Genomic DNA, 22,354 nt, shown 5'->3' on the forward strand with positions numbered 1-22,354 from the left:
AGTTGAATTTCCATCTGCTTTTAAAAGTTAATTAAAAATTCTCTTCCTTTTAGATCTGTGTTACACTTTGCCTTTTCTGTAACAATGACAATAAAGTCGCCCACGAGCGGTCAGGATAGGCTCCAGCAGCCCCATGACCCCAAAAGGGACAAAACGGGTTTAGAACATGAATGAATGACAGTAAAGTCGTTTCTATTTCACAAAAAGTGGACTGTTTTCTTTGTATTTATAATTTATTTAATTATTATGTCACAAAAGGATTTTTAGTGCATTTCAGGCTTTTTGTAATCTATGTGGAGTACTATACCATGGCGCCGCGTGTGTGGCAGCTTATCTGTGCAGCTCTACCTTTTTGTGTTCCTTACTTTGAGTTTTTTAATATTTTCCTCCAACTTATTTGTGTTTTTTGTATTTTTCAACAACTATTACAAAGTTCTGCGACAAAGGACAGGAACATCATTACTTTTGCTTTTTTATTTTTTCTCAACTTTTTGAACCGGCCTCGGGGGATCCGTTAGGATGCAGCTCCATTGTTTACACTCGAGATCAGCTGTTAGCTCTTGGACGAGTTGAGATTCTCCTCGCTGGAAAGCCAGATGTTCCAGCTGAAATACGGAGGAAACGACGAGGCTGCAGAGCTGGAGTTAAACGCCGGGAGAGAAGACGGAGGTACAAGCCATGTTTACCATCCGTTGCTATGGGAAACGTCTGCGCGCTCTCTAACAAGCTGGACGAGTTAACAGCGCTCATGCGTCTGCAGCGGGTGTACCGTGAGAGCAGCCTGCTGTGTTTCACCGAGACGTGGCTCCACCAGGACATGACAAACTCCGTGGTCTCAGTTACTGGATTCACGCTGGTGCGGGCAGACCGGAGTGCGGCGCAGAGCGGAAAGAAGAAAGGCGGTGGTCTGGCGGTGTTCGTGAATGACAGGTGGTGTAACCCGAACCACATCACTGTGAAAGAACAGCACTGCAGCAAGGACATTGAACTGGTGGCAGTCAGCGTTCGGCCGTACTACCTTCCACGGGAGTTCTCCCATGTGCTGGTGGGGACTGTTTACGTCCCTCCGTCGGCTGACGCTGCTGTCGCTTGTGAGCGCGTGCACAGCACCGTGTCCCAGCTGCAGACACAACACCCGCAGGCCCTGATCCTGATTTCTGGGGGCTTTAACCATGCATGCACCCCCCTCTCCGCCACCCTGTCCAACTTCACCCAGTATGTGAACTGTCATACGAGGGACAGAAAAACTCTGGACCTTTTCTATGCTAACATCAAGAATGCATATGCTTCTGCCCCCCTCCCCCCTTTAGGACGCTCTGATCACAGCCTGGTCCATCTGTCCTCTGCGTACACTCCAGTGGTGAAACAGCAGAAACCACAGATTAAAACGGTGAAGATCTGGACTGAGGAGGTAACAGAGCGACTAAGGGACTGTTTTAGCACCACAGACTGGGACGTTCTCTGCAGTCCACACGGGGGGGGGGCATTGACAGTCTTACTGACTGCATCACGGACTATGTGAATTTTTGTGTGGAAAACACAGTGCAAACAAAATCAGTGCAGTGTTTTTCCAACAACAAGCCCTGGGTCACTCCTGAGCTGAAGACCCTCCTAAATGAGAAGAAGAGGGCTTTTCTCTCTGGGGACAAGGAGGAGCTACGCAGAGTACAGAGGGACCTGAAATATAAGATCAGGAAGTGCAAGGACTGCTACAGGAAGAAGCTGGAGCAGCGCCTGGAACAGAACAACATCCGTGATGTGTGGAGGGGTCTAAAACACATCTCAGGACATGCTGAGGCTGGAAATGGTCGCCAGGTCACAGGTGACCAAGCCTGGGCAAATGAACTGAACCTGTTCTTTAACAGATTTGATTCTGCCCAGCCCCCAGTCTCCACCCACTCGGCCCCCTCTTCACACCTTTCCAGCTCAGGCTTCTCCTCCCAGCTGCAGCTGTTACCACCTCAGCACCAAACAGTCCACTCTCCCCTTCTTCCAACAGAAGCTAAGGGACCCCCCCAACGACTCACAGCACCAGACCAGCCACCGCCCACCCATCCTCCAACCCCCCTCTGCCTCACCCTGAATCAGGTTAGGATGGAGTTAAGGAGAACAAAGGCCAGGAAGGCAACAGGCCCTGACAGCATCACCTCCAGGCTCCTCAGGGAGTGTGCAGACCAGCTCTGTGTGGTGATGCTGTTCATATTTAATATGAGCCTCAGACTGGAGAAGGTACCAGTCCTCTGGAGGACTTTCTGCCTGGTTCCGGTTCCAAAGGTACCTCGTCCTACGGAACCGAACCACTTCAGACCTGTCGCCTTGACTTCCCACCTGATGAAGGCTATGGAGAGGATCATCCTCAGCCATCTCCGCACTCAGGTGAGCTCAGCACTGGACCCGCTGCAGTTTGCATATCGACCAGGCATCGGGGTGGATGACGCCATCATCTACCTGCAGCATCGGGCCCTGTCTCACCTGGAGGCCCCTGGGAGCACTGTGAGAGTCATGTTTTTTGATTTCTCCAGTGCTTTCAACACAATTCAGCCATCACTGCTGAGGAGGAAGCTGGAGGTTGCAGGTGTGGACCAACATCTGGTTGCTTGGACCATCAACTACCTCACAGACAGGCCACAGTTTGTGAGGCTGCGTGACTGTGTGTCTGATGTGGTGGCCTGTAGCACGGGGGCACCTCAAGGGACTGTGCTCTCCCCATTCCTGTTTACCCTGTACACATCAGACTTCACCTACGACTCCCACCACTGTCATCTGCAGAAGTTCTCAGATGACAGTGCCATTGTGGGCTGTGTATCAGGGGGGGATGAGCAGGAGTACAGGGGGGGTCATCACTGACTTTGTTAGCTGGTGTGAAGTTAACCACCTGCTGCTTAACACCAGCAAGACAAAGGAGCTGATCCTGGACTTCAAGAGGTCCTCACCATCACAGTCACCGGTGAACATCCAGGGTTCAGACATTGAGGTCGTGGACACATTTAAATATCTGGGTGTTCACCTGAACAACAGACTGGACTGGTCCAACAACACGGATGCTCTGTACAGGAGGGGCCAGAGTCACCTTCACCTGCTGAGGAGACTGAGGTCGTTTGGCGTGTGCAGACAGCTGCTGAGGACCTTTTACGACACTGTGGTGGCCTCAGTGGTCCTTTATGGAGTTGTGTGCTGGGCGGGGGGCAGTGCAGGCAGAGACTTGAAGAGGCTTAACAAACTGGTTAGGAGGGCCGGCTCTGTCCTGGGCTGCACACTTGAGTCCATCGAGGAGGTGGCGGACAGACGGATGTTAGCTAAGCTGACATCCATCATGGATAACCCCTCCCACCCCCTACACCAAACTGTAGAGGCGCTGACCAGCTCCTTCAGCACAAGACTGTTGCACCCTCAGTGTAAGAAGGAGCGCTACTGCAGGTCATTCCTCCCCACAGCCATCAGACTGTACAACACCGTGTCAAAGTGACACTCCACGGTCCCAGGGGTGTTTTTCTGTTTAGTCAGTGATTCATTTACTTTTGTTGTAGTTGTTGTTTTTCAATTTTAAATTGTTTTTTGTTCTTGAACAGTTGTTTGTTTTTGGTGTGAACTTCATTAGTTATTTCTGTATTTTGAAAAAATTTGTAATGTTTTTTTACAGTTTACATGTTTTGCAGACCGCATGTTTTTTTACACTTTTGCAGCTGTATTTATTTAATATTTATTTCTTTATTTAATAAGAATCTCATTTTTGATAATAATTTTTCATAATAATTTTAGTAATATTTTTAATTATCTAATTTAAATGTAATTTGTGATGTCCTTTATTGATGTTATATTATATAGATTATTTCTGAATGTCGTGTTGCTGCCACAGATAAATGAAATTTCCCCATTGTGGGATTAATAAAGTCATCTATCTATCTATCTATCTATCTATACAGATTAGATTGATTTTAGATTATTAGATATAGATAGATATAGATTATTATTATTAAATTTAGATCTGATTTTAGATCCAAGATAAGAGTATGTTAATTCACCATGGGGGGGGGGGGGCAAGCATAAAACCTCATGTCTGTCTGACAGACTGATAGGTGGGAGTCTGTACAGTCTGATTAACCTGCAACTATAATATTTCAATCCAAGCAGGTCAAGCAGTCTGGGTTGGTTGGTTTTTCCTTTTAGAATTCTGTCATATCAGGTGGTTGAGCGGGTCGTCCTTTGATCGAAGGGTTGGCGGTTCGATCCCCGCTCCCACCAGCCAAGTGTTGTTGTGTCCTTGGGCAAGACACTTCACCCTCCTTGCCTCCAGTGTGGCTCCACTGGTGTGTGAATGTGTATAAATGATCCCGGTGATGGTCAGAGGGGCCATAGGCGCGAACTGGCAGCCACGCCTCTGTCAGTCTGCCCCAGGGCAGCTGTGGCTACAACAGTAGCTACCATCACCAAGTATGAATGAGGAGTGAATGAATAATGGACACAATGTAAGCGCTTTGAGTGTCTGGAAAAGCGCATATAAATCCAATCCATTATTATTATTATTATTATTATTATTATTATTATTATTATATGTTCATCTACTTCGGGCGGCCAAGGAGCAGCGGTAGGGCGGTCGACCCATGATCGTAATATTGCAGATTCGATTCCCACCTTGCAAGCCCATGTGTCGAAGTGTCCTTGGGCAAGACCCCACCTTGCCTCTGGTGGGAGGTTGGCGCCAGTGTTTAGCAGCGGAGCCGCCATCAGTGTGTGAATGTGTGTGTGCATGGGTGAATGGGACTGTGACTGTAAAGCACTTTGGGCCTTCGAAAGAAGATAGAAAGCGCTAAATAAGTATACGCCATTTACCATTTACTTGATCATTTAAAATGACCTGAACTGTAAAAACTGAATACAGATGCAGTGTGTGTCTACAGAACAGCAGAGCATCTTTTTAGAGTCTGCAGACAACTGTTCTCTATGGACAGCAGAAAATCCTTGCTGGAGCAGAAAACTGCCCTTTAAGCAGAGTTAAGGCTGTGAAGCGTCCCTTTAAAAGGCAGGCGCAGCGTTCGCAGGCTGCTTTAAAATGTCCGATTCTCAGCCTTCTGCAGAGAAGCCTTTTAAACATTCAGCATTGCTCCTGAATTTTGCATGACGCTCTGCCTGCACATGCATGTGCACGGTGGTGTGCATGTGTGCGTAAAAGAAAATTGGACAGCATGTTTACAAAGACAGCAGACCTTTGAGGTGTTCAGACGCAAAGAGGCAGAAAGTTTCAACTGAAACGGGTTAGATGCACAGGAACTCAGTTGTGTGCAGTTACTGTGTGCGTGTGTGTGTGTGCGTGTGTTGCATCAGCACACACAAACATCCAACACCAGACGCCCCTGACCCAACCAAAACTCTACATGACAAAGTCAGCACAAGTTTGGCACAGAGCAAGAACCCCTGATTACTGGTCTGTCCGTCATGCTGAGTCAACTCGTCTTAACACACACACACACACCCACACACACACGCACACAGTGTTCAAAAGCAGTCCAGGGCCCGGCAGGGAATTACATCCCATGATGTTAATTCCTAGCTAACCCCACAGGTAAGGATATATGAGGCACCTGTGTGACCTGATCCCCTCACACACAGGTGATCCTCATCAGAACCTATAACTGCATTCATCACTGCTCCTCACTTCTGACAGTCCTCCTCAGGTGGGTTCAGCTGGGTTTTCTAGCCTCCTTAAATCGTCTCCTACACCTGAAGATCCGTTCCAGTTGTTCTGAAAGCCGTTCTTCTTCCAAACAGGTCTTGACTAACTTTTGGGTCCAATTTTCTTCAGCGCAGTACGCCCGCCTCAGCGGGGTACGCCAGCCTCAGCACGGTACGCCAGCCTCAGCGGGGTACGCCCGCCTCACGGCGGTACGCCTGCCACACAGCAGTATGCCCGCCTCACCGCAGTATGCCCGCCTCACCGCGGTACGCCTGCCTCAACACCAGAATGTTGTTATGATGCTTGTTATGTTTGCTACATTTTTTAGCACACGTCACAGACCCATTCATCTGATTGATTTCAAACAAAAAAGGCGATTATTGCTGGAAAACCGCAGAGACATAATCACAGTGTGAACAGAAACAAAAGACCCAGAGCAAAGGAATGAACGCTGTTTCATCCTCTCTTCAAGGACAGGATGAAACATTGGTGTAAAGGATTTTTGACAGCAGTAAGCTGTCATGATGCTCTGACCAGAGGCAGTACCTGTCCTGGTCTTGCTGTTGGTCAGGATCTCCTGGAGTCTCTCCTGCAGTTTGTCTGCTCTCTTCCTTTCCAGCTGCAGTTGCCGCTTCAGATCCTTCAGCTGTGCACGCACACATATACACAGATTAATTTTTCAATAACCATTTTCATGCATGGCTACTTTTAAATTACTCCTTAAAGTGAAAGATTCTCTGTGACTCTGGCGTGAAACAGAGGACCCTGAACTCACCGCTGCACTTCCCTTTTTCTCCAGGATCCTCTGACCGTCCACCGTGTCTTTTATCTCCTGCAGGTCACAAAGAGATTCAAAGGGTTGATTGTTATATGCACGGTAAGAAACGGGTTTCACTGCCAAAAAAAGTATACAGGAAATTGAAAATTCACACAAAACATACACACACACACAAAAATAAACCACAAGATGTCGTGCAAGTTCTAAATGTGCAAAAACAGTGATAACAAACAGTAGCGAACAATGGGGATGTGCAATGTGCAGTTGGTTGTTCCAGACTCTCCTGTAGGTTGCTTCGACCCCGCCAGTGATGCATCCTATCACGGCGGTGTGGTCAGCGAACTTCAGGATGATGTTGTCCTTATGAGAGGATGGGGCTGAGAACACAGCCCTGTGGTGTGCCAATGTTTGTGATGATGCTGGCTGAAGTCCTGTTCCGACAGACTGAGGACGGCCTGTTCTTTGCCAGTCAGAAAGTCCAGGAGACAGTCACAGATGATGGGGTGTATTCCAAGGGAGAACAGTTTGTGGGGAACGACCGTGCTGAATGCAGAACTGTAGTCGATAAAGAGCATCCTGATGTAGGAGTTTTTATTCTCCAGATGTGAGAGGGAGACGTGCAGTGCTGCGGCAATGGCATCTGAGGTGGACCTGCGGGGCCGGTATGCGTACTGCAGGGGGTCTAGTGTGTCTGGGATGCTGCTCTGGATGTGGGTCAGCATCACTCTATCAAAGCACTTCATAATGATTGGAGTGAGTGCTACTGGTCTGTAGTCATTCAGGCAGGTGGGAGGGCTCTTCCTGGGGAGGGGAACGATGGTAGTGGTCTTGAAGCAGGAGGGGGCGGTTCTCTGGCTGACAGAGAGGTTGAATATGGAGGTGAGGACGTCTGTCAGCTGGTTAGCAGATGCTCTGACGGCTCGTCCAGGAATGTTGTCTGGTCCTGCCGCCTTGCAGGGGTTGATCCTCCTCAGAGCTTTGTTAACCTGGGCTGATGAGACGACTGGTGGGGGTGAGGGGGGTGCACTTGTGCAAGAGTGTATTGGTCCCTCTGTGTGGGGGGTGGACGTCTCAAAGCGGGTGTAGAATGCATTGAGGTTGTCGGGCAGGCTGTTAAGTAAACAACTTAAACACATTCTCCGTATTCTGTCATTGTTTTCTGACAAAGCCTCATTTCTGAAGAATAGTACATCAGCTCTATGTTTATGATGTTTTGTACACTTCTGATAAAAGCTGGATAGAGGGGGAAACATTCACTTGTTGTGGACAGGAACAGGCCCAAAAGTACTACCCAACAACTAAAGTGTTATTCACAAATGGACATTAGTAATACTTGGCCCAAAGTCCCGGTTTTTGCTATGCTACTCTTGTTTGCACCTCTTGTACTTTGACTCTGGACAAAGAAAAACTGGACAAAAAATTGTCATATCCAAAGAATGAACCTCTTAATTCCTGCTTCTTTGATGAGAGGGTGAGGTGTTTCCCTTTGGGATTTGCCTCAGGAACAGGAATCAGGTCCATGAACAGACACGTGGTACAAGGGGGCTCACCCCTCATAATAATTTAGTTGACTGACCCTCCAACTTGGTGTTTGGCAGTTCTCTTAGGGCCATTCAAAGACGGAAGTACGGGGTTTGGCCATTGGCCTTAATGAAAACATCGCACACGCCTTTCGGCTAACTAGCCTCAAGTGTATTTATCACTAAAAGCCCAAGTCCTGCTATATTTTTATCCGTCTGTAAAATTCCCATGCTCCTCTCCCTCCACCGTCCATACCGCCCCTCACAAAAGCCCAGCAGAGGAAGAAGCTCCGTAGGGTCAAGGCGAGGACAGCGTGGGCCATGATGGCATTAATGCAATTTTGCTCTTAATAAAAACTGGACACCTGGAAATGTTCCCCTCTGTACGATAAATAAAGGCTTGTCTTATGGCCCAGTTTAACATAAGCCTAAAGGAAAACTGTGACTGTTTGACAGCCATCTAGTTAGCCTTAATGTACTGAAGAAGCACTCATAGTTCCTGAAATGAAGTAGGACCGCAGTCATGCAGTCAGGATGAGAGGTGGGTTCCTAGTACCACAGACACAGAAGTAATGGCATTGGTGGTGATGAAAGAGGTGAGTCCCATAGTGAAAGACAGAATGAAGTAGAACAGAAGAGCCTCATAAAAGTCACAGGGTGACAGATGTCCTTTAATGAACTTCATTTTATACATCTAATCAGATACAACCCATAGCCCAAGACAATAAAGTTCTGAGAAAGTTTTTTATTTCTACTTTTCATCTGCTGATCACGTCAGACTTTGGAGATGTCCGTCAGCCTCACACGTTTCAGCAGAAATTAAATCCTTTAAGGCTTCAGACTCGTCAGGTGTGAGTGGAAATACCATGAACTTTTTCACATGATGGTGATGACTTCCTCAATAGTTGCTGTTGATGTTTATTTTCAGGATAAGTCACCTGTCTGAGCGTCCCGATGATGTTGCAGTTTTCATCCCTCTGCTTCTTCACCTCCTCCATTTGCTGCTTCACTTCCTCCATCTCTGACTGCTTCTCCTGAAGAACACGCAAACACTTAGCTTAGAACCAGCTCCACATTGACAGGAACACCAGCATCTTCCAAAAGCTTCCATCCCTCCAGCCCTTCATCCAGACGACTAAAATAAATGAACTCCTCTCTAATCTGCTGCTAATTAATTTGACTAGGATCATCATTAAAGATGGCTGCGTGTTCCTGCGTCTGATAATTCCCTGGAAGTCACACACTTCAATCGCAGACACTTAAAAAAGCTGAGCAGGGACATCATCTGCCACCAAGACAAAAGCCTCCCTGCTTTAAAAGGCCATGAATTTGAAAAACAGATTATATTTATATAAATAACAACAAATATGTAAGAATTTAACCAGGAGCTATTAAACTGCTTTTTAGAGCTGAAGAAAGGCACAAGCAAGAGGAACTAAGGTCTGAAGAGGCTCAACTGGAACAGAAACATGTGACATGTTCTCCTGTCAGCAGTAACCGCAGTGTCAGTCATAGACAGACACGCCCACTAAAATAGATATCAGGCTGACCAGATCTAAAAACATTAGCTATTGGTTTGTGTAACTACACTTTTGGGGGACCCGTACGTTGAGACATGAACTCGTACACTAACCCTCAGGAAAAGCTGCTCTGCCTGAGAATCCAGCCCGTGAAACCAGGAGCAGAGTGACGGAGCAGCAGACCTGCAGCTAATTACATCTCCTCCATCATTAATTAACTTCCCCGGCTCAGTGAAGCAGCAGACCAGCACAGGCCCCCTTTCACCGTCTCCTACCTCATCCCACAGGCTGAGCGAAGACACCGCCTCACTTCTCATCACCTTACTGATGATTAGGCTGCAAGCTTCAGGGTCAAAGTTCACTGGTGTTTTTATGCCACGTCTCATTACAAAAGGATATTAATGATAATGGATTGGATTTATCTGCTTGTCCAGACCCTCAAAGTGCTTCCAGTGTGTCCATCATTCATTCATACTTGGTGATGGTAACTACTGATGTACCACAGCTGCCCTGGGGCAGAATGACAGAGGCGTGGCTGTCAGTTCACGCCCACGGCCCCTCTGACCATCACCGGGATGATTCATGCACATTCACACACTTCAGTGGAGCCACACTGGAGGCAGGGAGGGTGAAGTGTATTGCCCAAGTCACACAGTGACGGTTGACTGGGGGGAGCGGGAATCGAACCGCCGACCTTTCAGTCATTGGACAACTTGCTCATACACCTGTTCTCTGTCATTCATTTGTCCCCCATCAGCTCTGAAGGTGCAGGAATCAGCTCTGATGGACTTCCTCGTAGACTTCCTGTTCCACGCAGATGTTCCTGCAGGACGCTTCCGCTTTCTCATGTTCCTCAGCTGCACTCAGCAGTCAAATCTAAAGAGGCTGCGTGTGCGCATGTGTGTACCTCCAGCTGTAGTATGTGATTTTTACGCAGCTCCTCCTCCTCCTGTTGGTGCTGCAGAGCCGCCTTCTCCATGTTTTCCTGTTCACAGATAAAAGCAGATCAGTGGTAAAGGTCAGAGCTGCACCCACTCCTCCTTTAGTGTTTGAAATTCTTTAGCACGGCTGCTGTGAAGGAGTCTGACCGCTTGAATTCTCGCTTTTCTTTATTGGTTGTTGGTCCGAGTGTTTCAGAAATTCTCTGGACTCAAACGGCCTCCACAGTCACCAGATCTCAACCCAATAGAGAACCTTTGGGATGTGGTGGAACGGGAGAACAGCTTCATGGATGTGCAGCGACTGTGTGATGCCGTCATGTCAACGTGGACCAAACTCTAAGGAATGATTCCAGGCAGTCCTGAAGGCTAAAGGCGTCCAACTCTGCACTAGTAAGGTGGGCCTGACACAGTGACCAGAGAGTGTGATCTAGTATATACCAGAAAAAAGCAGACACCTGCAAAACTGTAGAATCTGAATGACCAACATGAATTGTAGACCTCAAAGAGCAAAACACTTGAAAATAGTAAGCTTCTGGTTTTTTGTATTTTTGGTAAAAGTTAGCTTTGTGTTTTGAAGCCATAAAATAAAAGCAGGAATCCCAACCAGGGTTTTGATAGTTTTAGAAAATCAGTAAAGAGACTGAGAAGTGTGAATGTATCTCAGCATTCACACCTTTACTAGAAGGAAGAACAGAATCAGACTCCGTCTAAACTAAAGGGTTAATCAGTGTTTCAACTGAAAACTGTTCAAAGGAGCCTTCAAATCTCAGATCTGTCCTGTTCCTGTTGGTCCGGTCTGATGGATGATGTGCAGTAACTCAGACAAGCACCGTTCTGGAGGACATGTCAGGAGGCAGTCATCACTAGTGTTGCTGATCGGTCTGCATTTTTACATCCTTTGAGTGGACATTAGGAGACGCTGCTGTTTGGACTGAACTGAAGACGGGCTGAGGAGGAGATGCAGCAGAGATGTTGGAGACATTCCAGAAGGGTTCAGAGAAGATTCATGCTGTGTTGGTTAAAGGACATCAGGGGTCTCTGGCTGTTAGACAGGTGTATAACAACCTGACAGTCTCACCTCCACCTCCTTCAGCCGTCTCTCATACCATCCTCTGGTCCCCTCCATTGACTGAAGCTGAGCCTGCAGTTCCTCCACCCTTTGCTGCACACCTTCCAGTTCTTTCGTCCGAGCCTGGTCACACGACACACACAGAGGTTGTTTGTCAAATGAGGCATAGGTAGGACCCCTTGGATTCTCCCATTGCTCTCCTTTACCTTTTCATCTCGAAGCTGCTGTCGGATCTCCTCCTCAGAGCGGTTCTTGTCTTCATGAAGCCCCCTGAGCTCCTTCTCGTAGCGACCTCTAACAGCAAGAACCTGAAAGTGCAGAAGGCAGGATGAGAACCAGCAACCAGACACTCCGAAGAGAAAAAAAAGGTCAGTTTTCACTCCTTCCCCTCTTTGCTTATAACATCAAAATAACGTTAATGAGAGACTTCACTTCAATGAAAAGCTGGACAGATTGAAGCACACCTGAATGGAGCAGCTCACCTCCTTTTCATGCTGCAGTTTCAGGTCAGACAGCGCCTCCTTGTGGTCAGACTTCTCCTGATTCAGCTGGATGGCCATGTCATCCAGCATGGCCTTCCGCTTCTCCGCAGTCTGCTCACATGCACACACATTCATGGTGATGTTAGGAGCTGCACACATGCACAGATGTGACGCTGTGCACGTCTGTGTGTTTAACCTTCTTGGCCTCATCGAGTTCTCTCAGCAGCCTCTCCTTTTCCAGTCCTTCTTCTGTTAACTGCTCCAACAGCTTTCTGTTGGCAAAGCTCATCTCCTGCAGGAAAAGATGCATGAACCCTCAGAATGAACATACCTCCTACACCCAACAGGAGTTTGGGCATCATTAGAGAAATACAGCAAAAAACAAATGGCTGAAAGACAGGCCTGTGTGGAGCTCATGCATGTGTGGAAGGAAAGTATAACAGTCAGAACAAGATCGAGAGAAGACGGCTTTGAAGATGTTCAAGAAAAGGAGGTCAACCACAAGTAAGAAAGAAAAGATTTGGTGAGGGTTGACAGCACTTTGGCAGCCATGTTTGACAGTTTCTCCGCTCTGACCTGCAGCTGAGAGTTAAGGTCATCTTTCTGCGCCATCAGAGCCTCCTGCTCGGCTCGCCGCTGCTGCAGCTCGGCCGTCAGCGCCTCCTGCTGCTCTCGAAGGAGGTTCATCTCTTGCGTTTTCACCGTCTGGATCTGAACACAGTTAGATGACAGTTAGAGCAATTACCCCAGGCTAGAGCTCGACAGTGGAAGAGCAGATTCTCACACAGACATGGATCTAGAAGCACAGGCAAGCAGCTCTGGGGGGCAGCAGTGACAGGCGGCGTCAGGGAAAGGAAGCGGCCTCTTGCTAGGATAGTTGGCAACAGAGACATCTCTGACAGTCAAGAGTGTTTTGTGTCATGAATGCAGAGATAAAAACAACAAACAGAAGCTGTGACTTTCTCCTCACCACAGAAACCCAACCAGTGATGCTTCACCTGCATGTTAGGTTTCAGCACCGCTTTTTCTGCAGGATTTTAAAGAACTAACACTTTCTTTAGGAGGTTCTTAAGTTTCAGCACTTTAAAAAATGTGACGCTGATTATTAAAGTGATTTTCCCTAAAAGCCATATTTTCCCCATTTTTAAAAACCACAACGTTTTTGTCATTTAAGGAGGTTTGTTTTTGTTTAGAAAAGTTCCACCTCTGATCGGTTTGAATCAGCAGCTCTGTGAAAAGTGGATGTTGGCATAGAAACTATAAAGATGAACTGATGCTTGTTGGGTCAGTTTTCTATGCTCGTCCTCTCTTGAGCATCAAGCTCCTTCAGAGAAGTCCTGCAGCAGAGCTGCGTGATGAGAGGCCCAGGTTTCTGCTTTTAAATGCTGTTGCAGCTCTTTTTTTCTAAAAGATGAAATAAAAGTTGAGTTAGAAGATTTAAAAACTGTTTGATGTGTGTTCGTTGTGGTTTCAAGACGTTTAACAAGGACAACTCATTGTGAGACACTGTCCCTTTAACTCAATGCATCATGGGAGATGTAGTGTGAAACCTGCCGCAAAAGGGCAGAAAGACTAGCGTCTCTGAGCTTCATGGTTTTGTTCACTTGTTCCACGGTCTGATAACGGATTCTGTGGAAAGCTACACCACTGAGCGACTTTACGAGCTAAATCGAAACAAGGAAGTGAAGACTTTAACCACTTCTGATTGGTCAGACTGATGACATGTGATTAAGCCTCCAAGAATGATTGGCGGAGACAGTTAAAGGGGCGGGACTTTTCCTAAAACAATTATAGCTGCAGCTAAACCGCGGTACCGTCATTCTTATCAAAATGTCTTTAATAGAATCAAATAAACACAAAGAAAAAAGTATTTTATGATCTTTCATATTCTTAACTACTCAGTGTTTTATCAGGGCCTGTTTGGATGAACAGACAGCTGAAACCCTGGAGATGGAAAATGTTTTTAGATCAGTTAATGAGGGCAATTTCCCACGGCACGCTGGTTGAAAAACACTGCACTAGACCACCATACTGGCATAGAGATAGACTCTGCCCATTCCTGGAATTGAGTCCTACTCTAGAAATGGGAAGCAGTGATGAGAATCGGCAGATTTTCCTCATCTCTGTTCCTCAAAGAAAAAAACGTCTATGTTTTATTTTATAAACTAAATGCAACCATGAAAGACAAGAAGTGGACTGCAGTTGGTGAATCCCAAATCACATTTTAGTCAAATGATCTGCAAATGAATTCACATCTAAGAAGAACTGATGTGTTCTTTCATTTTTTCATTTTAAAGGTCTCAAAAATTGATGACAACCATTCAGTTGTAGATCTTGGAAGAGTTTTCATGCCGGCTGCATTCATTTTATTCTGCTAAAGGGTTCCAGCAGCTTCCAGCAAGCAGAGGGAGTTTTCTACAGCACAGGTTCTACCTGAGAGTGTTACCTGTTCCAGAGCACACAGGTTAGTCACAGAGTCGTCTCTACAGCAAAAGCTAAAACCAGTGGTTCTGAGTGTTGCGCCGTTGATGGTGGCAGAACACTGCTCTAATGTTAGGACCCCATCAGCAAAGCCTTTTCAGAAACTTAAATTAATTGGAAAATCCCTCGAAAGGTTCCGGGTAAGTTCTGTTATTTTTAATCTATTTCTAGCAGAACTAAACTGTTACAGTACATGAGTCCAGGGTTAAGGTTCTGGACAAGTTAGGATTCTAGATAATTACCTGCTGAAGAGCAGACAGTTCAGCCCTCAGACAAGATTTCTCCTGAAAGATAGATTACAATTCTGACACCTATAGGATCACTGTGGAACTGCAGACGTGCAATACCAACACTTTAGAGGTTCCAGCTGCTGCTTCTCCTTTGTCATGGTTCTGGTGTTGTACTATTGGTGGACAAGCTCCTAAAGCTCCTTCATTCTGATCTAATTATTTCATAAACAACTATGAATATACATAAAAGGATTTGACATGAAACGGGTTTATTTGATGTTTCTAAGTATTGAACAGAAAGTCACTGATCCTTTCTGATTGAAGTTCTTAGATTCATCTCCAAGTGTTATACCAAGCAGTGAGACATGATGGGCTGAATGTTTTGCATCCATCAGACACATTCTGTCAGCATGACATGACTCCACCAGATGCTGCAAGTTTTATTACCTGTTCTAGAGCAGCTAGATTAGTCCTCAGAGCATCGTTCTCCTGCAGAATGTTCTCCACCTGCTCCTGACTGACTGCGCTCTGTGTGGCCGCCTGCAGTGTCGCCACATCACAGGCAGGGGGCAGCAGAGAGGTGACGAGGAAGGAGAGGAAAATTCAGAAAAAACGTAGAGATAAAACAGCGGTGAAGCTCAAGAAGGAGCAGAGCTTGAAAAGAGAATGCAACAGTTCAGTGAGAAGGCTGGAAAACACTCTTTGCATTAAGACTGACAAGACTGAAAGATCTTTTTTTTTTCTTTAATCTTTCAGTCAAAGTCAGGAAACTCAGGGTTCACTGCAGATGTTTTACCCAGCTGTGGATTCACGCAGAGGTCGGAGGGGTTCAGGCTCCCACAGCTATCCTTATTTTTGCTGTGAGTGTGTGAATGCATGCGTGTGCAGTTGTGCCAGTCTGTGGTGTGTGAATGTGTACAAGAGCATGCATGCGTGTTACCTGGTCCTTCAGGTTGTGCAGAGCCTCCTGGTGCTCCCGGTCTCTGCTCTGCAGCTGCTCTCTCAGCTCCACTGTGGTCTAATCACAAACAGATTCAGTCACTTCACAGGTTAATGGATGTTCTACAGACAGCTTTGAGCTTTTTCTGGTTCTCTGAAGCTGACTGTGGTCCATTGCAGTCTGTGCTGTGGAAGGCTCACCCGATTGGCCCCCGTCAGGTCTGTCTGCAGCTTCTGCATGCATGTGTTCAGAGCCTTCAGCTCCTCTTCTTTCCTCTGGTTGATCTCATCAATCTTGGTCCTGCAACACAAATGACACAGGACATTGACATCAGCCAAAGATGGAGGTCCTGATGAAGAACAGGAACAGGTGATGTAGACTGAATGCAGAGGAACTTAGCCCACAAAGGAAGAATTTAGATCCAGAAAAGTTAGGAATTTTTACATAAACCACTAATAGAAAAGCTGGTTTTGCTTGGAGAGACACAAGAAATGGCTTTAAAGGTAAATCCATGCAAGGATTCAATGAACTGAACCTTGCAGATGAAGATCACGTTTTAAATGGCATTATGGGAAATGTGAATTAGAATTCCAGGAAAAGCTTAGAGGTAAATGGACTGCTGGAGATACAGGGGTGTTAAAGTAGTCAGACGATGCCTTGGAGGTGTCCAGGAGCCTCATCAGGATCTAACGATGATGCCAGAACACAGCAGAATTCTGCATTGTGATAAAACCTGCTTTAGGATGGGGTGAAACCTCTGAACACATCTGCTGGAGGAGTTTATGCAACCATCCAGAAGACAATCAGAAGGAGCTCCCCTATCAAGTGCTGATTGAACAGGTGAAGGTGAAAGGCTCCTCTCCCTTCAATTCAACAAAACAAAACTCAACCTGAGACTTACAGGTTTTCTTCAACTATGATGTGTTTTTCCTCAACAATCAAAGCAACTGAGACCTGAGGTGATTTACAAAGAGGAGGCAGCAGCTGCAAATGAAGCTGAAGCACAGAGCGGGTGCAGCAGGTGGGAGCTGAGATGAGGAAAATGGAGCAGCTGCTGAGCGCTAAGGTGTAGTAGAGGTTTAGTTCTGACCTGCTGTCGTTATACAGGACCTCCTTCTCCGCCTGCAGGCGCTGAAAACTGAACACAAACATGTTAATCACAGTTTCTGTGACACTGGAGTGAAAGCAGAAGATCAGATTGAGGTTTTTCTAAACAATCCATTTAAATCTTCCAAAATGAGCAGGTGGAAGCGTGTTTTTGTCTATTCTGCTTCTGCATTCTGCCTTGGTTTAAGTGTGATACTAATCCTTTGTTCACACCTCCACATTGTTTTGACATTTTAAAGAGCTCTACAAACGCATCGGTAATCACGTCTCCATGTCTGGGTTCATGATTTCATTCAGACTCTCCCGGTACGGTGAGCTTCCTCCTCCACTGCAGGAGCTGCATCTGAATGAAAGCTACTTTCAGCAGTTCTTCTGTCTCTCTGGGATCCAGTTTGACCATTTGCTGTCCCTCATTGGTCCCAGGAGGGTAGATATTAAATTAAATAACCTTTTTATTATCGTCTCCATGCTAGCAGAGAAACTCCACCCGCTGATCACATCATCATCATGTCAATGGTCTATGCAGAGTACCTTGTTGGTTGACGCTCAGATACTTGTACTCTGGAAACACTGTACAGCGAGCCTTCACTGCTGCTTGAGTGGAGGGTGTTTTTGTGTCAGCCCCAGAGCGTCAAGGCTTAAATCGCGCCACAGGACCTCTCATCTCGTCTGTGCATTGACTCAACATTGGAACCTCTGCCGTGCAAATGCCGTTCAGTACGAACACAGCTGAGGTATTTTAGAGAAGAGTTCACGTTTTCAGCTGAGGTTAGGACCAGGTGATTCCCATTATGATGTGCTGAACCTCAGACTGAAGGTGTTATGGTGAAGTAATGAACATCTCACCTCTCCTGCTTCTTCTTCAACTTGTCAGACAGCTGAAACACAGACAGACAGGTCAGGCTCGAGAAGCAAGAGTTGGTTGGTGGATTGTTAAGGTTCCCTTTACCTTCATCATCTCTTCCTGGAGTTTGGCGACTTCGGCCTGTTTGGACGCCTGTGAGAGGACATGAGAGCAGTTCAGACCACCTTCATCAGCTCAAGCGGTTGTTGTTTGGAGCTTTGTGCCAGTGCCTCACATGTCAGGCATCTGGGTGGGTAAAAGACAGAAGGCGCAGCGGGCCAAAGGTGTGAGGTGTCTGAACTGCAGACACTTGAAAGTGATGATTAATCCCCATGTGGTTATGCCACAAACCTAAGGCACCATAGACACCTCTGAAAGGGGAGTGAGGGTGCATGCTGGGAGTCTGACCCTGAGCCAACAGCGTGAGGTGATGAACATCCCCCATTGCCCATGGGTCAAGTGCCCTTGGACAAGACGGTGACCACGACATTGGTTAAAGGTCAGGCATGAACGGCAGCAGAGCCACTGTCGGTGTGTGGTTGTGTGTGTGCATGGGTGAATGGGACTGGGACTGGAAATCGCAATCAGATCTTTGATTTTAGTCTATAATATTGGACTCATTTGTATGTGAAGATCTGAACTTTGAGACTTTAAACAAGGGAGAAAAGGGGGGGGAAATCCCATTTGTCTGAGAAAAGTGTGTAGTGAGGAGTTTCACAGCATTAAAACATCTGTAACCCTACTTTATGACTTCACCTCTCACAGGTTATTTCACAAGTCAACCCCGGCAAAACACAAAGGCAGCGCTGTATAAACCATTTAAACAATCAATAGTGGGTTCAGCCATGAGGTTTCTGTGCTTCCACAGAAACCAGTGTTATGCTGACTCAGCCTCTCTGACAGAAAAATAAACCAATCTTTATCTGATCGTAGGACATGAGAGGAAACTAAAAACAGTTTGGATACAGGTTGGACCATCTGTTCAGTGGTTCTGGTTTCTTCAGTTCACACTTGAGGTTTCTGAGCTGAAACTTCTCCTGCATCTTTGCTTTAATATATTAGGATGGCCAGCATTTATGTGAATTATTTTATTGTTGTTAGGAAAGTACACCAGTACTGGTAGAAGCCCATCATCCGTTCTGCCTGAAAGGAACATTTCACAGATTCATAAGGCTCCTTTGACCATGAGGCCCGGATGTCTGGGTTTACACCCTTAAAGGGAGTGTCTGTTTCTGTCAATAGCTAAATGTTAGCTTAAAGATTCTTCTAATGGGATACTGGCATACAAAAAGGATTTTAGTACAATAAAACGTTTTTAATGTCACAGTAAGATGTCGGCTGCAGCCTTAGTGACAGGCCGGAGTCATGACAGTTTTTGAGCACGTCTGGAATTTGTTGACCGTTTAGTTGCAGGAATGTAACATCGATTGCTGAGACAATTCCTTGGAAAATTCAAGCACTAAGTTGAATGAAAACCTAATTTGGTTTATTTGCCTCCAAGCCTTCTTTGTGTATTGAATGGTCCCACTTAAATTTCTTCTCAGCTTCACACGCAGGTCATCTGTGTCCCACCACATCTTAACCGATGGTCACATGACAAGGAAAAAGTTTGTTTTATTGGGAAACTATAGACTGTAAAATGGAAAAACAAAGGAAGATGTGAAACAGGACGGTGCTAAAAAGTGGAAAAACAGAACCATGAATGCATCACTACAACAATAATACCACAGCATCCAATGGAGAACATGGAGCTGTTTTAAAGTCCCACTCTAAACATCTTTAAATCGTTCCCAATGGACTTCTAATTATGATGATGCTGTTTTTAGACCAAATCAAAAAAAGGGTGTGGTTTTCTAGGACATAGTTTCTGCAGGGCAGCAGGAGCTCATTAGAAATTCACCTCCAAGTTGTGGGCGTGACCGCTGGCATGGAACAACACCGCCCCCTCCCCCCTCGCTGTTACTGGTGGCTTTCCGTTTACGTGCTCTCCTGCTAGCTTACATCCCCTCACACTCCCACCCAAACATTACCGGTGCAAAAAAGGCAAAGCAATATGGTAGCTTTGCAGCTGCACAGTTCTGATCCAGATTCCAGCTCAGACCAGGAAAAACAAAGACGTTCAGGGATCTATTTGTCTGACGGTGGATGCATGAGAATGGGGCAGAGCAGGGAGTTGGGGCCATTGGCTGCATACAAGATCTGGACTGAGTGACCCCGCCCCCTGGCGATCCAAACAGGAAGTACCTGCTGGCTCCAAGAAGCCAAAATCCCATAGACTTCTATTGGTCAGAAGAACCATTCTTGATCTGATATTTTCTTATCATGTTTTTGCTCATCCTAATGTTTTTCATGATGCTTAATCAGATGTCTCAATAAAAGCATGTGGTGCCTGCTGGCCCCCACCTCCAACGTTCAAACCGTTTGAGATTCTACCGCTTTCAGTGGAAGGGGTGCAGACTTCCAACAAGCTCACTCATAGAAACACTGATTCTACGAGCTGGGGAAAAAAAAAAAAGAGTATTTTCTAAGTCATATAAAAGCTCTTTTACCAACTGAATTTTTTCATCTGCTTCTGATTCACAAAGATTTGAATAAAGAAATACCAGAAATGCAATTTTTAGTCTAATGTTCTTTATAAATGTTCTCCATCTTCAGACAAACACGTCAAAAACACCATTTTCATCAGAGTGGGTGAATGTATGAATGTCATCAACAGCCAGGATCAGTCAGCACAGCCCCATGTCATTTTCACCCTGGTGTGTGACTGTGTGAGAGTGTGTGTGTGTGTGTGTGTACCTCCAGACTGTGGATCTGCTCCTTCAGCAGCCTCTTCTCCTCCTGCTCGGTGTTCAGTGCCATCTCCAGTTCTGGTCCAAAGCAGTGAGTTATTGGACAGAGTGCAGCCGACCAGCCTAGCGCTGCCTGCTTACCTACACTCCTCTCTATGCTCTTCTCTGACAGGCCTAAAGAGGGCGCCGCACACAGCAGGGGCAGTCTGTTAGGCCAGACACACACTACAATGCTGCAGAACTGATCAGAGACCAGGCTTTTCACACAGATCTGCAGTCAAACATCCCCTTTGGAGCATTCAATAACAGCTCCTTCATCTGATGAGCGATGTTTTCCTCACATTAAGGAGCCATTAACTAACCAGCAGCAGGAAAGCTGTCCATTAGCTGAACATTATTTTGAACATTTATCAGTGATTTACAGCAATTGAATGAGTTTTAAAGTTTAACTTTTCTGACTGAACCTTCTATTTTTTATGTTAATTGAGTGGATTTGGACTTCATGTTTTACAGCATCAAAATGACATTAAATCGTATTCCTGTCCATTGGAGGACCCCCCGTCAAAGCAGAGGGGTGGATTCTCCGGTCAGATTCACAGAGGATGGCATCTGGTGGAATCTGATGGTCTGCAGCCTGTGGAGTGTGTTTGCCCTCAGCCAGCTCATCTACATCTGAACAAGACAAGCTGCTGCTTCAGCGCCGATTCTCAAACATGGCCTGGTGTCTGCCTCCAGACCAAGTACTATAATACTGCTTTGATTAGCAAGCTTTAAACGGGGAACCCCAGGTTTGGTCCCCCAAAACTCAAAGTTTGGTCCATTTGAGGGCTGATGAAAAGCAGCTTTTAGCTCTGGGGAACGGCGGTTCACTCACATATTTACCCCAGGTGATTTGCTGCTCTTTTTTACATGAAACCACCAGATTTAAGTGTAACCAGAGGTTTTCCTCAGCTGACATTTTAACCGTAAACATCATTGAACACTTCAAAACTCACATTTACATCATAGTGTCTCATCTGTGGTTCACAGCACCCCCACTACTGCTGGTTTCCCATGTTTCCCTGCTTAAACACTCCTACTTTGATGACACTCATCATCTGGTCTTTACAGAGCTCCATGACGAGCTGAAACACGCGTGTTTGCATGGAAACATGGGGAAAGCATGCAGTAGGGGGGGTCCGAGCAGCAGAGTTTAGACCTCTTGGTTTCCCTGATCTTAAAGCTACATTAAAACGTTGACCATAGTTTATTATTCAAGGAAGAAAACTCAAGAGCAGGAAGCAGAGGCACAGAGAAATCCTGTTTTTCTGCGTGAAACCCCTGGTAAAACCGTCTCTGATGAGCAGAAAAGCCGTTTCACCACAAACATACTCAACTAAAAAAAAGTCATCTGTTTTGAGCGTAAACATCTACAGGGAAAACAGGAGTTTATCCCTCTAAAGGCAAAGAAGAAAGTAAAGGAGTGAAACACACACAAAGAAAGGAAACGAACCCTAAGTTTATACACAATACATGTGGAAATATTAGGGCAGAGCAATAAAACATAAGAATATGAATCTTTAAAAAGTTTGTTTTTGGAAAACTTTCTGGAATCTTTATTGCCAAGTTTGAATTGTATGTTAGTTGTCCAAGTTCTCCTGTTTGCACAGTTATAAACAGGAGATAAAAGTTAAAAGAGGATTTTCAATCGTTTCAATAAAGAAAATTTGAAAATCTAAGATTGTAAATACAACATTTTGAAAATAGCCTGTAAAAACTCTAGTTGTTGAATTTCAAAAATACCTGCTAAAACCATAAAGGAAGAAAATGTGAACGTGACCCTAATATTTCCGCTCAGACTGGCTTCTTTTTTGTTGGTTTGTGTTCCACTCCTGTCAAAAGCAGAGTGATTTGTAAAGCAGAAGAGGAGAACAAACTCACCGTGCAGCTCTTTGTCTCTGTGCTGAAGCTGGATCTGAGTTTACAAAGACAGAAAAGAACAC

General features: G+C 45.8%; 1 protein-coding gene across 7 annotated transcripts in view; it reads right to left on the bottom strand.

Annotated features, from left to right (window-relative positions):
- The window catches only part of gripap1 (GRIP1 associated protein 1), a 49,224-nt gene that overhangs the window by 11,788 nt on the left and 15,082 nt on the right, over positions 1–22,354 (bottom strand). Inside the window, exons 8-26 of one of the 7 annotated variants that reach the window (XM_023957063.2) lie at positions 22,293–22,326; positions 20,514–20,546; positions 20,380–20,450; positions 17,689–17,736; positions 17,586–17,617; positions 16,723–16,770; positions 15,833–15,932; positions 15,633–15,710; positions 15,140–15,232; positions 14,705–14,746; positions 12,558–12,692; positions 12,178–12,273; positions 11,982–12,092; positions 11,706–11,807; positions 11,509–11,622; positions 10,397–10,474; positions 8,908–9,003; positions 6,447–6,503; positions 6,218–6,317 (exon numbers count right to left, since the gene is read on the bottom strand). In XM_023957063.2, coding sequence (XP_023812831.1) covers positions 6,218–6,317; positions 6,447–6,503; positions 8,908–9,003; positions 10,397–10,474; positions 11,509–11,622; positions 11,706–11,807; positions 11,982–12,092; positions 12,178–12,273; positions 12,558–12,692; positions 14,705–14,746; positions 15,140–15,232; positions 15,633–15,710; positions 15,833–15,932; positions 16,723–16,770; positions 17,586–17,617; positions 17,689–17,736; positions 20,380–20,450; positions 20,514–20,546; positions 22,293–22,326 — 1,468 coding nt within the window. Of the gene's footprint in view, positions 1–6,217; positions 6,318–6,446; positions 6,504–8,907; positions 9,004–10,396; positions 10,475–11,508; positions 11,623–11,705; positions 11,808–11,981; positions 12,093–12,177; positions 12,274–12,557; positions 12,693–14,704; positions 14,747–15,139; positions 15,233–15,632; positions 15,711–15,832; positions 15,933–16,722; positions 16,771–17,585; positions 17,618–17,688; positions 17,737–20,379; positions 20,547–22,292; positions 22,327–22,354 lie in introns of all 7 variants that reach the window. The other 6 variants (XM_023957064.2, XM_078950038.1, XM_078950041.1 and 3 more) reach the window with 6 other exon arrangements.

The sequence above is a fragment of the Oryzias latipes genome, chromosome 7 (assembly GCF_053564925.1).
Source record: "Oryzias latipes strain Hd-rR chromosome 7, Olatipes_Hd-rR_3.1".
In the NCBI taxonomy this organism is placed as follows: Eukaryota; Metazoa; Chordata; class Actinopteri; order Beloniformes; family Adrianichthyidae; genus Oryzias; species Oryzias latipes.